Source organism: Tupaia chinensis, unplaced genomic scaffold (genome assembly GCF_000334495.1).
Source record: "Tupaia chinensis unplaced genomic scaffold, TupChi_1.0 Scaffold144909_1, whole genome shotgun sequence".
NCBI lineage: Eukaryota > Metazoa > Chordata > Mammalia > Scandentia > Tupaiidae > Tupaia > Tupaia belangeri.
In genome coordinates, this window is record NW_006204769.1 from 914,238 (window position 1) to 929,618 (window position 15,381).

A 15,381-nucleotide genomic window follows, 5' to 3' on the forward strand; every position below is an offset into this window, starting at 1 on the left:
GGAGATCTCTTTTTTTTTTGTGAAAACTATATTTCTCTTTTTTTTTTTTTTTTTGGAGAGGTTTTTGCTATAGGGCATGTGCGCTCAGCAGAAAGACAGAGAGAGACAGAAAGCGAGAAATCACCCTCCCAGGGGGGATGGCCACGCCGCAATCCCTTCTCCTTCATTCTCCTCTCAGGATCTTGGGCATGCACACACATGTGTCCAGTGTGAGTTTAAGCCACCTGGTCCGGGACTCGAACCACAGTCAACTATATGGCAGTCCAGTGGCATAACCATTATGCCAACTGCTGGTCCCAGAAATCATAAATTTCATTGAACCTCAACATTGTTGCTGGACTTTAAAGAATGGCATTCCTTGGCCAATTTGAATTACAGAAGATTATCACATCTTCAATTTTTCTTTCTCTGTATTTGGTAGGTTATTTTGGTTTTGGTTTATTTTTATGTTAATATTATTTACCCAGGAATGCACATAGACATATATGATAAAATATGTGCATGAAAATACTTGTGATTAGAAAGGTGTAAAATAAGAATGATCCAGGCCTACCAGTGGTGTGGTGGTTAAGGCAACTATAATAGATCCCACGTGGCCAACTGTGTATTTTGAGTCTGAGATCTGGTAGCTTGAAAAAACATTCTGGGCATGCGTACATGCATGCCCAAAGTCCCAACAAGGATAGGTGAAAGAGAAGGGATTGCGGTGTGACCATCCAAGTGCTCTCTGTCCTGTCTCTCCCCTTAGTCCCTCCACAAGCGCCAGGACCCTCTAGCAAAACTGAAAAAAAAAAAAAAATGACCCACCTCAAATGAAAATATTTAAATTGGAGAAGTTTAAATTTAAAGAAGTAAGATCTAGAAAAAAAGAGCACAGATTTTGCAATAGGGTATAATTCTGATTTTGCCAAAGGCTATAATTCTAATTTTGCAACCTACGCTTGTAATTTGGGGAAAATCATTTAACTTCTATGAACCTCAGATTCCTAACCCTAACCCTATACAATAGGGATTAAGTGATATCTACTTCCTTAACTCTGTTTTATGACTTTTCCTTCTCAAAATATCCCTTTTGTTGGGGGAGTACTAAATACTGAGTTTTTTGGGGAGTTTTTTTAGAGGAATTTTTACGATAGGGCATGTGCACTCACCAGAGAGACAGAAAGCGAGAAATCACCCCTGGGGGGGGGGCGGGGGATAACCACCCCACAATCCCTTCTCCTCCATTTTCCTCTCAGGATCTTGGTCATGCACGCACACATGCCTGGCGTGAGTTTAAGCCACTGGGTCTGGGACTCGAACCATAGTCGACTACATGGGAGTCCAATGACATAGCCATTATGTCAGCTGCTCGGCCCCTCCAATGCTGAGTTTTTTAGGGAACTTCCGATTATTAAATTGAAGGATGAAATCTATTTGAGAGGGAGAGTTTTAATCATTCTATAAACGATTTTCTATACCTATCAAGAAAAGATAATGATCATGCATGCAACATTGTTATTAGAAACATTAGTTACCACCTATGTGTTTAACAGAAATATGTATGAAATGCATAATGAATGATGTGAGTGCATTAAACAGACTTGATATTTTATGCCTGAGATTTCCCTAATTGTTATTCTTTGCAAATGAGAGTCATACTTTATCATAGTTTTCTGAGTTATTCAACAATCACAAAATTATGAAAATCAGTCTCTGAAATTTTATATATACGTCCTCATTTAATGTTACAAATACTGAGGACCATTTCTACCTTTTAAAGTCAAATACCTCTGGAAGAAGGATCTAAACAAAATCATAATTTTTTTCTTTTTTTTTTTTTTGAGAGATTTTTGCTATAGGGCACGTGCACTCGCAAGAAAGACAGAGAGAGACAGAGAGACAGAAAGCGGGAAATCACCCCCCAGGGGGAATGGCAACATCACAATCCCTTCTCCTCCATTCTCCTCTCAGGATCTTGGGCACGCACGCACATGCACTCGGCGCAAATTTAAGACAGTAGGTCTGGAACTCCAACCGCAGTCGACTACATGGGAGTCAAGTGACATAGCCATTACACCAACTGTTGGTCCTGCAAAATCATATTTTTTGAAAAAGTTATTTATTTAATTTTTATTTATTATTATTCTTTTTTTAATTTGCTATAGGGCAAGTGCATTCACCATAAAGAGACAGAGAGAGAAAGTGAGAAAGCAAAACACCAGGTCTGGTACTCAAACCATGGTTGGCCATATGGGAGTCCAGCACTTAAACCACCATGCCACCTACTGGCTCCCAAAATCGTGTTTTAAATATTGTATTCAAAGACTTTTCTTTGAATATTCTTCAAAGCATATTGTGGATTCCTAAATCTAGCCAGTTCACAATTTTCAAAACAGAGACTTTCGCCAAGACTTTCTCATTATCTCTTTTTTCATGGAAAGCAGTAAAAATACCCATTGCTATTGAATACTAAATTTTTATCCCTCCAAATTTTATCTTAGTTTGGCTAATTTTATCAATAGTAAGAAAGTAAGTTTTTATGGGCCAGCCAGGTGGCTGGTGGATAAGGCAACAGGATCCCACGTGGCATGATTTGAGACCTGATCTAGCAACTTGAGGAATATTCCAGGAGTGTGTGCATTTATGCTCAAAAATGCCAAGAGGAGAGTGGAGTAGGAGGGATTATAGCATGATCATCCCCCTTGGGGCCTACTTTCTCACTTTCTCTCCTCCCTCCCTGTGTCTCTCCTGTGAGTGCTCATGCCTGACAGCAAACTAAAAAGGAAAGAAAGAGAAAGAAAGAAAAGAAGAAAAGGGAAAAAAAGAGAAAGAAAGAGAGAAAAAGAGAAAAAGGAGAAAGTCATTACTTCGTAGTGATACATGATTTTTTTTTTAATGGGAAGATCAACTTTTGTTTAGAACCATAATGCCATGCCTCGTGCTCTCTCTCAGCAGATCACTGAAAGTTTAGTCTATGAAAAGCCAGAGGACCCCCTGAATTTTATGCTGAGCCAGGTATGTAATAAGATAAAAAAAAAAAATCTTTTTTTTTCACTTAATTGTAAAATACAGGACATATACAGCAAAGTGTACTTCCCCCAAAAAAATACAACTTGGAATTATCATGAAGTAAACATACCCGTAACTATCATTCGAGTTTTTCAAAAATTAAAATGTTGGCAGCATCTCAGATGTCCCTTTCTTGTTTTTCATTCTTACGCCCCATGTATAAAGAACTGTTACTTTGATTTTTTATGAGAATGACGTCCTCATATCTTCTTTATAATTTTACCACTAACCAAAGACCATGAAACACTTTTGTTTAGATTTATTAACTTTTTGAACTACAAGGAAAGGAAACGATATAGAATAGATTCATTTCTATCTGAGTTCAATCTGGTTTCTATCTTTGTCTCAAAATTTTGTCTGTGAGATTCATCTATTTTTGTATATGGTTGCAGTTTGTTTATTTTTATTGCTGTAAGTTCTTATTTTGTAAAACACCACAATTTTATCTATTTTGATAGACATGTGGGTTGTTTCTAGCTTGGAGCTATCAAAAAAAAAAAAATTCTTGGGAACCAGCAGTTAGCGTAATGGCTATGTCGTTGGACTCCCATGTAGTCGACCGCGGTTCGCATCCCAGACCCAGTGGCTTAAAACTCACACCGGGCACTTGTGCGTGCATGCCCAAGATCCCGAGAGGAGAATGGAGGAGAAGGCATTGCGGCGTGACCATTCCCCCTGGGGGGTGATTTCTCGCTTTCTGTCTCTCTGTCTCTCTGTCTGTTTGGCAAGCGCACGCGCCCTAGAGCGAAAACCTCTCCAACAACAACAAAAAATTCTTCATGACACCTTTCTCTTGAGTAATTTCTAAGTCAGAGGATATATCTTTGCTCAGCCTTAGCTGATTGTCTCAGTTTTCCAAAGTGATAGTACCAATTCACATTCCCACCAGCAGTGTACAAGCTCTGGTTGGTCTACCTCCTTACCAAAGCTTATTAAAACCCGTGTTTTTAGCATTAACCACTTTGATAAGTAAATAGTAATATGTCATTGCAGTTTCATTTTCTTTTTCCTGATTACTAAGGCAATTGCTTACTTTTTCATTTGTTTATTGGTCATTTGGAAATATTTGTCTTTCTATTGAATTGTTTGTCTTTCTCTTACTCATTAGGAACAATTTTCTTTATATTCTGGTTAAGAGTTCATTGTGGGGAGGCAAGCAGGTGGCGTGATGGTTGAGGCACTGGACACTCCCACATAGGTAACCATGGTTCGAGTCCCGGACCTGGTGGCTTACTTTCTAGCTTTCTCTCTCTCTCTCTTTCTCTCTCTCTCTCTCTCTCTGTGTGTGTGTGTGTGTGTGTGTGTGGTCAAATTAAAATAAATAAATGAATAAATAAAATTACATAAATAATTTTTTAAAATAATTAATCGTGGATTGTCTGTTACAGGTATCTTTCTATTTTCTTGTCTTCCCTTTCTATGCATTAAATATATCTTTTGTTGGAAAAAATCTTAATTTTAATATAGTCAAATTCAACACTATTTTCCTTTAAGACTGGCAGTTCTTTATCATTATTTCCTATATTATCTTGTAGAAATTTGTTTGTGTTTGGATTTTCTTTTTAATTTTGGGACAAGTGGTTTTGTTTGACGCCTTTCATGTTTATATTCACAGTATATCTGGTATTGATCTTGTAGAAGGTATGAGGTGGAGTCAAGTTTCATTTTCTTCCTAGCAGATATCCAGTAAACTTTTTAGTAAAAGACCATACCTTCTATATCACTCTTTATTTGAATCATGTAATGTATTTATCTCTCCTTGCTTCAACACAAGATAATCTTAATTACTATGCATCATAAGTCTTTTTAAAATTGATTGATATATTTCTTCCATGAGCGAGAGACAAGTATTCCCTAACAAGTCCTCATGCCACAATCCACCCCTAGTCTCAGCCATCCTGGATCACAGACATGCATACATGACCAAAACAAGCACAATTTGTCCATTGTTGGTATATAAAAATGCTATAGATTTTTATATGTTTATTTTGTATTCTGCCACTTTACTATATTCATTTATCACTTCCAAGAGTTCTTTTGTGGATTCTTTTGGATTTTCTGTGTATAGCATCATATCATCCGCAAATAGAGATAATTTCACTTCTTCTTTTCCTATTTGGATGTCTTTTATTTTACTCTCTTGTCTAATTGCATTGGCTGGAACTTCAAGTACTATGTTAAAAAGGAGTGGAGAAAGTGAGCAGCCTTGTCTTACTCTAGTTTTTAGAACAAAAGTATGATGTTGGCTATGGATTTTCATAGATGACTTTTATTGTGTTCATGAATGTCCCATCTATACTGATTTTGCTAAGAGTCTTAATCATGAAGGGATGTTGTGTTTTATCAAATGCTTTTTCTGCATCAATTGATGTGATCTGATGTCTTTTTCCTTCGTTAATGTGATGTATTACATTTATCATTTTGTGTATGTTGAACCATCCTTGCACCCCTGGAATAAAGCCTACCTGGTAATAGTGCATATTCTTCTTAATATGTTGTTGAATACATTTTGCTAGTGTCTTATTGAGGATTTTTGCATCTGTATTCATCAAGATATTGACCAGAAGTTTTATTTTTCTGTCATGTCCTTGTTTGGTTTTGGAATTAAGATGATGGAGGTTTTGTAGAATAAATTCAGGAGGGTTCCTTCCTTTTGAATTTTTTGGGGGTTAGTTCTTTTTTAAAGGTTTTGTAGAATTCAGAAGTAAAGCCATTGAGACCTGGGCTCTTTCTTGTTGGGAGACTATCTACAACTGATTCAATCTAATTGCTTGCTATGGGTCCATTCCTACTTTCTATTTCTTCCTGGTTCAATCTCAGTAAGTTATACATGTCCAAAAATTTGTCCATTTCATCTAGGTTTTCTTGTTTGTTGACATATAGTTGCTCATAGTATTCTCTGGTGATATTTTGTATTTCTGTTATATCCATTGTAATAACATCTGTTTCCCTGTTGATTTGATTTATCTGGTTCCTTTCTCTGTTCTGCTTGATTAAGCTAGCTAACAGTGTGTCAATTTTGTTTATCTTCTCTACCAACCAGCTTTTGTTGTCATTTATATTCTGTATGGTTCTTTTATTCTCTATTTATTTATACTCAAATCCTTATTATTTCTTTTCTCCTGGAATTTTTTTGTTTGTTTATTTTTGTTGTTTACCCAGTTCCCTGAGTTGTGTTGTTAGGTTGTTTGTTTGCCACCTTTCTGCTTTTTTCTTGTGAGCACTAATCGCTATGAACTTCCTGCTTAAGACTGATTTTGCTGGGAACCAGCAGTTAGCATAATGGCTATGTTGCTGGATTCCCATGTAGTCGACCACAGTTCGCGTCCAGGACCTGGTGACTTAGAACTCACGCCAGGCGTGTGTGCGTGCATGCCCAAGATCCCAAGAGGAGAATGGAGGAGAAGGGATTGCGGCGTGACCATCCCCCCTGGGGGTTGATTTCTTGCTTCCTGTCTCTATGTCTCTCTCTCTCTGTGGTGAGCGCACGTGCCCTATAGCAAAAAAAACTCTCAAAAAAAAAAATTAGAAGACTGATTTTGCTGTGTCCCATAGGTTATAAACACTTGTTTGTTCATTATCATTGGTTTTTATGAAACTTTTTATTTCAGTCTTAATTTCTTTTATAGTTGTAAAGTCATTTGGGAGTAAGTACTTTAGTTTCCATTTGTTTGTGAACTTTCAAGGGCTCTTTCAAGTAATTTCTTTCAAGTTTGATTCCATCATGGTTGGAAAAGACGCTGGGTATAGTTTCTATACATTTGAATTTGTAAAGGCTTGTTTTATGTCCTATCATGTGGTCAATCTTTGAAAATGCTCCATGTGAGAGTGAGAAAAATGTTTATTTTGTGGTAGTTGGATGAAATACTCTATAGATGTCTGTCAAGTCCATTTCAGGTATGGTATCATTTAGATCTTGTATCTCTTTGTTTATATTTTGTCTAGATGATCTGTCCAGAGGAAACAGTGGGGTGTTGAGATCTCCTACAAGTATTGTATTGCAGTCTATCTCTCCCTTGAGATCTAAAAGTCTTTCTTTGATGTATTTAAAGAGACTAAATACACTATGCTCCAGTGTTGGGTGCACAGATATTTACAAGTGTTATATCTTCTTGGTGAACAAGATTTAGTATTATATAATGTCCTTCTTTGTTTCTTTTTACATCTTTCATCATAAAGTCTATTTTGTCTGATACCAGTATCATAACTTTTTTTGTTTTCCATTTGTATGAAGTATTTTTTCCAGCCCTTCACTTTCAGTCTATGTATGTCCTTAACAGTGAAGTGTGCTTCTTGTATGCACACTGAAATGGTTTCTGTTTTTATATCCATTCAGCCAGTCTGCATCTTTTAATGGAAGAATTTAATCCATTAACATTTAGCATTATTATTGATACTTGCACACTTAGCCCTTTCATTGTGCTAGTCATCTTCTCAGTTGTTTTTTGTTCTTACTTATCCCTGTCATTTTGCTAGTCATTTTCTCAGTTGTTTTTTGTTCTCCTATTTCTGTTTGTCTCTCTTTAGTTATCCTGATACGACACACCCCTCAGTACTTTCTTTAGAGCTGGTCTAATATTGGTGAATTCTTTCAGTTTTTCTTTAATCTGAGGATACTTTTATTTGTTCTTCCCATTTGAAGGATAATCTTGATGGATATAGTATTCTTTGTTGAAATTGTTTTTCTTCTAATGTTTTGAATACGTTTTTTTTATTCTTTCCTTGCCTGAATTGTTACAGTTGAGAGGGCTGATGTGAGCCTAATGGGATAACCTTTATAAGTAACTTGACGTTTCTACCTTGCCATTTTTAGAATATTGTCTTTGTCTTCAGTTTTTACCAATATGGCTATGATGTGCTGGCCAGAGGAGGGTGGGGATGGGGTGAGGACCTTTTTGTGTTGACTCTATTTGGGGTCCTTTCTATTTCTTGGGTCTAAATTTCTCCATGTTTCTCTATATTTGGAAAATTTTCAGGTAGTATTTCATGAAAGAGGTTTTCCATGCCTTTAGCAGAGTCTTCACCTTCTGGAATACCCTTATATGGATATTTGGGCATTTCATGGTGTCTAGAATTTCCCATGTGTTGGCCTCATTTTTTTTTTGGTTGTTTTTTCATTCTTTTCGGTGATTTGGTCTGTTGGAGACTTGTGTCTTCACATTCAGAAATACTTTCTTCTGCATGGTCCAATCTGCTGTTAATGCTTTCTAGGGAGATCCTAATTTCTCATATTGTATTCTTCATTTCAAGAAGTTCTGTTTGATTCTTTTTTAGGATATCTGTTTTTTTAGAAAATTCCTCTTTCATGTCCTGAAAATGATTTTCTCATTTCTTGGAATTGATTTTCTGTTTTCTCTTGCATGTCATTGAGTTTTGTCACTATGAATATTTAGAACTCTTTTTCTGACATTTCTATGTATTTCTCTGTGCTATCCACTGTTAGAGAGGGACTACTGCACTCACTCTTGTTTTATCTTGTTTCTTCAAGATCCGTGCTGGTCAGCTGATGCAGCATTCATTTTTTCTATTTATTGGAGTAGATTCTATAGTACTGAAAGAGGAAATTTCACCTTTAGTTCCCAAGTATGTTCCTGTTGGAGGACTGTGTCTCCCAGGTCAGAGCAGTTATGGGTAACTTCAGATGCTTGACTCCTCTATCAAATGTTCAGCTCTTGACAAGGTGGTAGCAAGCTAAGGAGATATAACAGTGAAGAGAGTCAAGTTGTGCACTGTGGAAGCATAGCGCACAGGCTGATGCACCAAAAGTTCCAAAGTTACTCCCAGGTCCTGAGGGTGGCCTCACCGGAGGATGCCTCCCAGGCTAGACTCAAGTCTCCTGGTAGGCGGGGCAAGAACAGGAGGCCAGTGGTGGGTGACAAAGTGGCAAAAGTTCCAAAGTTAATCCCAGTTGCTGAGGGTGGACTCACCTGAGGAGGCCTGCCCAGACCAGACTCAAGTCTTACTGGGATTTTTTTTAAAAGAGTGTTTTGCTTTAAGGCATATGTGCTCACCAGAGAGACAGAGAGAGAGAAACATAGAGATAGTGAGAGGGGAAGTGAGAAATCACCCCCCAGGGGTATGGTCATGCCACGATCCCTTCTCTTCCATTCTCTCCCCAAAATTTTGGGCATGCACAAACACATGCCCAGAGTAATTATCTTTTCTTTTTTTTTTTTTAACTTTCCTTTGCTTTTCTTTTCTTTAACTACTTATTTATGTATTTTATTTTGACCAGAGAGGGACAGAGTGAGAGAGAGAGAGGGAAAGTGAGAAAGCAAGCCACCAGGTCCAGGATTTGAACTGCAGTTGGCCATGTAGGAGTCCAGCACCCTTAACCACCATGCTGCCTACTGGCCCCTTACACAGCATGATTTTTAAGCCACCAGGTCCAGGACTTGAACTACAGTAGGCCATGTGGATGTCCAGAGATTTTTACTGAGACTGCATTAAATCTGTGGATCAGTCTAAGGAAAAGTGACAGTTTTAATATGCATATTTCTAATCACTGATCCTCTCTATTTATTTAGGTTTCCTTTAACTTCCTTCTGTCAGTATAGTTTTGATATTCATAAAGATTTTACATGTTGATATACTTAAGCACAACTATTTCATAGTTTTGATGTTGCTATAAATAGGAATTGTTAAAATTTCAGCTTCTATTATAATTGTTGATATATAGGAATACAACTAATATTTTGTTGATCTTATTCCAGCAACCTTACTAAACTCATTATTTCTAGTCATGTATTTGCTGATTCTTTAGGTGTTTCTACTTATAAAATCATATCATTTGCAAGTAGTAATAGTTATTTTACTTTCCAATCCTTATCCCTTTTACCCCCTTCTCTTATTGCATATGCTATATATCTTCTCTTTGACACTTTATATCTTCAGAACTACCTCCCTCTCTTCTCTACCAGAGACTAGCTTGTAGGAACTAAATCAACAGGCTCTCATTTCTTTTAACTTCCTGTTGGGTTAAGCAAATGGAAAACCCTGGAGGAAAATTAGAAGGAAGAAGGAAGGTGAGGTCAGATTTATTCCCCTAACTAGGACAGGAACCCTGGTCAGTCATCTAGAATCCAACTTGCTCTGCAAAGTGCTTAACCACTGCACTATGGAGCCAGCCCTACTTTATTTTTTTATTGAAAAATAGTTGTGGGGTCAGTGGTTGGTGTGTTGGTTAAGGTGAAGATTGCACATGGTTGACTCCACAGTTTGTATCTCGGAGCCAGCAGCTTAAAAAATATACTGGGCATGTGTGCATGCATGCCAAATGTCCGAAGAGTAGAATGGAGAAGAAGAGATCCCAACCGCAGGGTGATTTCTATCTATCTCTCTCTCTCTCTCTCTCTCTCTCTCAATCTCTCTCTACCTCTCTTTGGTGAGTGCAGACACACTATGGCAAAAAAAAAATCTAAAAAAAAGGCCTTGGGCCAGCAGATGACATGGTAGTTAAGGTGCTGGATTCCCATTGGTGGTTAAGGTGCTAGATTCCCACATGGTTGACCACAGTTTAAGTCCTAGACTCAGCAGCTTGAAAATTGTCCAAGGTGTGTGTGCATCATGCCCAAAATCCCTAGAGAAGAATGGAAGAGAAGGGATTACAGTGTGGCCATACCCCTTGGGGGATGATTTCTCTCTCTCTCTCTCTCTCTCTCTCTCTCTCTCTCTCCCCCCCTGTCTCTCTCTAGCAAGTGCAAATAAAACATTTAACTTTTAAAAAAAGAAAAAACATTTGTTTTTTCTATCTATAGGATACTATGTAATGTATCGATATATGTATGTATTACAGAATGATCAAATCAGGCTAATTAACATATTTTCATATTTATTATTTCTTTGTGATAAGAACATTTAAAATCTACTCTTTTAGCAATTTAGAAATATACAATTCATTATTATTAAGTATAGTCAGTCACTACGTTGCACAATAGATCATTAAAACCTACTTTCCCTGACTAACTGAAACGCTGTACTCTTTGACCAACATTCCCCAGTTCCCCACCTCCTGCCTTCCCCACGCCTCTGGTAACCAACATTTACTCTCTCCTTCTATGAATTCGACTTTTTTAGATCCCACATGTAAGTGATATCATGTGCTATTTGTCTTTGTGTACCTGGTTCATTTCATTTAGCATAATGTTGTCTAGACTCATTCACATTGTCTCAAATGATATAATTTTTTGGTCTTTTTTAAAAGCTGAATATATTTCATTGTATATCTGTCAATTTTTTTAATCCATTTATTGTTGGGCACTTAGGATTTTTCCATATCTTGGGTTCTATAATGTTTCAATGACCTTAGGGGTGAAACATGTCTTTGGCATACTTAATTCAGTTTCTCTGGATATATACCCAGAAGTGGGATCACTGCAGCATATGATAATACTATTTTTATCATTATTTTTATCACAGCCATTCCAATAGATGTGTGGCGATATCTTGAGGCTTTCATTTGCACTTCCACAATGATTAGTGATGAACATTTTTCATGTATCTGTTAACTATTGTATGTCTTCATTTGAGAAATGCCTATTGAGTTCCTTTGTTCAATTTTAAATCGAGTTCTTTGTTTTCTTGTTATTCATTTCCCTATATATTTTGGATATTAACCTGTTACCAGATGTATGGTTTGCAAACATTCTTTCCTAATCTATGGATTCTCACTTTAAGTTTTTCCTGTTTTGTGTTTTGCTTTGTTGTTTTACTTTGTTTTGTTTTTCTCTGCAGAAACTTTTCAGTTTGCTGCAATCCCAATTGTTTATTTTTACGTTTGTTGCCTGGGCTTTTGGAAGTCATATCCAAGAGATCTTTGCCCAGACCTCTGTTGTAGAGCACTTCTTTCCCATGTTTTTTTTTTTTTTTTCTTAGTAGTTTTAAAGTGGCAAATCTTACATTTAGGTCTTTAATCCATTTAAGTCTTTAATCCATATACAAAATCAAATATGTCCAACTTTAAATTCTGCATATAAATAACCAGTTTTCCTAACACTGTTTACTGAAGAAACTATCACTATTGTGTGTTCTTGGCATCTTCGTTGAAAATTAATCGACTGTAAGTATGAGGATATATTTCTGGGTTCTCTCCTTTACCATTGAATTTTGAATACTCTACCTTTTAATAGATTTCAAAGTCAGGTGCTTCCAGCTTTGTTTCTGTTTTTGGTTTTGCTTTAGCTATTTGGACCCTTATAGTTTCAGACAAAATTTGGGTCTGTTTTTCCTGTTTTCATGAAAAATGAAATGAGCCAGGTACACAAAGACAAATAGCACATCATCTCACTTATATGTGGAATCTAAAAAAGCAGAACTCATTGGTCAGTGTTTTGTTTTTAATGACAGTGCCATGCTGCTTTGAATATTCTGGTTTTATAATAGATTTCAAAGCCTCCAGCTTCGTTTCTGTTTTTGTTTTTGCTTTGGCTATTTGGGGTCTTTTGGAGTTTTAGACAAATTTTAGGACTGTTTTCCCATTTTTATAAAAAAAGGCATTGGAATTTTGATAGATATTACATTGGCTCTGTAGATCACTTGGGGTGTTATGGACATTCTTCCAATCCATGGACATAGAATATCTTTCTGCTTCAATTTCTTTCATCAATGTTTTATAGTTTTCAGTAGGCAGATCTCTCACCTCCTTCATTAAATTTACTCCTGAGTATGTAATTTTTACTTTTTGATGTTATTATGAATGGGATTGAGTAATTCCTTTTTCAGATAGTTCATTATTAGTATAAAAATATTACTTATTTTTGAGTGTTGATTTTGTATCCTTCAACTTTACTGAATTAATTTATCAGTTCTAGCAGTTTTTTGGTAAAGTCTTTAGGTTTTCTAGATATGAGAGGACTTCAAAAAGTTCATGGAGGGGTTAGCAGGTAGCATGGTGGTTGTTTTTATAAATAGAATATTATTGAGTTCTACTCCATCATTATTTAGATCTGATCAGTTTTTAGTTATTTACACTGGATGTAATCAAATATATATTTAGATTTAAATCTCTTGTTTTACCATGCATTTTTTATCCAATGTGTTTGGTTTCCTTTCCTCTACTCTTTACCTTCTTTCATCACCCTATTTTTCTCTTTTCTATCTTAGATTCTATACACTTTTTTATTGGGGTGATTTTAAATTAATGGACTTCATTTTTCAGGACAGCTTTAGGTTTATAAAAAAGTTAAGCAGATAGTACATTTACCTCCTTTCTCTAATCTCCCCTCCTATTAACATCTCGCACCAGTGTGCTGTCTCTGTTACAATTGATGAGCCGATATTCATACATTCTAACTGAAATAATAGTTTATATTAAGGCTCTGTTTTTGTGGTGCACAGTCTACGAGTGTTGTCAAAGCATATTGCATGTATTGATCATCCACAGCATCATACAGAATGTGATCATTTCCCTAATAAGCCTTTTAATATTTGCCTTAAAGCTCCTTATCTGTTTGAATGGAGAACATTCATTGAGTCTTAGCACAAGGTACATTTTGTGGATAATTGAAAGAGAAAGTAAAATAAACTTTGGATAATTGGAAGAGAAAGTAAAATAATGGTTCCCCTCAGAGATTACAACATGTACCCTAGACTTTCCAAAGTCTAAATTATTTTTATGAGCTCAGTACAAGGACTTCTGTATTTTAAATAACTACATTTTGGGGGTGGGGGTTGGGGAGAGGATTTTGCTATAAGGCATGTGTGCTCGCCAGAAAGAAAGAGAGAGACAAAAAGACAGAAAGTGAGAAATCACCCCCTCAAGGGGGTGGCCACGCCACAATCCCTTCTCCTCCATTCTCCTCTCGGGATCTTGGGCACCCATGCACATGTGCCCGGCTTGAGTTTAAACCACCAGGTCCGAAACTCAAACCATGGTTGACTACATGGGAGTCGAGCGACATAGCCATTATGCCAACTGCTGGTCCCCTAAATATCTACATATTTTAATCCCACAAAATATGGTAATTCCTACTAGGCCAAACCTGCAAGTGGAAAAACATTGTTTTTCATTCTTCTTAGGTACAGAACATGATGAAAAACAGAGACAAAATGTGAAACCTACGAAGAACAAATCTCTCTTCAATGCTGTTAACAGTCATCAGTGTCTCCCCCTCCAGTAACATGTAGCCGTGGGTTTGTCATAGGTGGCCTTTATTGTGTTAAAAAAATGTACCTTCTAAGCCTGTTTGTCACCTTCGGTGTCAATACTATGTTCTATTTCCCACTCTGAAAAATAGATTAGGTGTTGAATAGGTTTTGGTGGTGACTCTATCTAAATGTGTTCTTAATTTTTAAGTAAATACCTGCAGTCTATATTTGTAAAGTTCACATCAGGGTTATAGATATCTCTGGCTAATCATACAAAAATATACACGTTATACTTATCCATGCATTGATATTTCAATACTTGTTCCCCTAAAACCCTCAACAATAAGTTCTCGAATTCCCAAGATAGTACTTCTCATAAAGCATACAAATCTGTCATGTCTTCAAGCGGTTTACACAATTTTCATTCAGAAAAATGTGTGGAAAATCATTTATAACAGCACTTTTTCTCTCTTAATGGAAGATTGTTATTGTAATATCTCTTTTGTATCTCTTAATTCCTTCAACATGTTCTTACTCTCTTTCCTCTTTAACCCAGTCTGTTATGGCTGCCATTAGTGGATATGAGTCAACCTTTTCCTAGAAATAGCTCACTCCTGATATTTAACCTAAAACAAATGTTATACAACTCTGTGCACACCTGTGAGTGAGGCAGACTGTCACTTCTTCATTTCGTTTATCCCTTGAAGAATAACTACATGATACACAATGTGTAACCAATTTGATTGGGATTTGACAGCAAAAGGCTTTAGATTTAACTCAGTTCATCTGATATTTGATCTGCCCAGAAATCATATCTGATATGATCATCTGATACTATTTTTGTGAGCTGAGCCTTTTGTTTAATATCTGTTGAGCATCAAGGCAGGCTTGATTATTTGTTATTTAACTGGTGACTTGGTGTTTTAATGTGGTCGTCTGTCAGTGAATTAAGCTTCATTTCTATTAATTAAACCTTCATTTCTACTAATTAAACCTTTAAAAAAGCTCATTATATCTTCAAAGTTTATTTTACTTTCTCTTTCAATTATCCACAAAATGTACCTTGTGCTAAGACTCAATAAATGTTCTCCATTCAAACAGGTAAGGAGCTTGTTTGATAATTGCAGGCTGACAAAGGTAAAAGCCAATAAACTTGCAGTACATTACGGGAAAAGTTTAAATTATATGACTAAGGTTATAACCAATCAATTGGTTGAACAAAATAACCCAAAAATTGAGGAGCCA

At 36.4% G+C, this 15,381-nt stretch overlaps 1 protein-coding gene across 2 annotated transcripts in view; it reads left to right on the forward strand.

Moving 5' to 3' along the window:
* Positions 1-15,100, forward strand: part of TEX55 (testis expressed 55) — an 18,126-nt gene extending 3,026 nt beyond the window's left edge. The window contains exons 3-4 of one of the 2 annotated variants that reach the window (XM_006167629.3): positions 2,935-2,997; positions 14,068-15,100. In XM_006167629.3, coding sequence (XP_006167691.1) covers positions 2,935-2,997; positions 14,068-14,103 — 99 coding nt within the window. In that variant the 3' untranslated portion in view covers positions 14,104-15,100. The remainder of the gene's footprint in view (positions 1-2,934; positions 2,998-14,067) is intronic. The other variant, XM_027767931.1, reaches the window with a different exon arrangement.
* Positions 15,101-15,381: the final 281 nt, after the last annotated feature.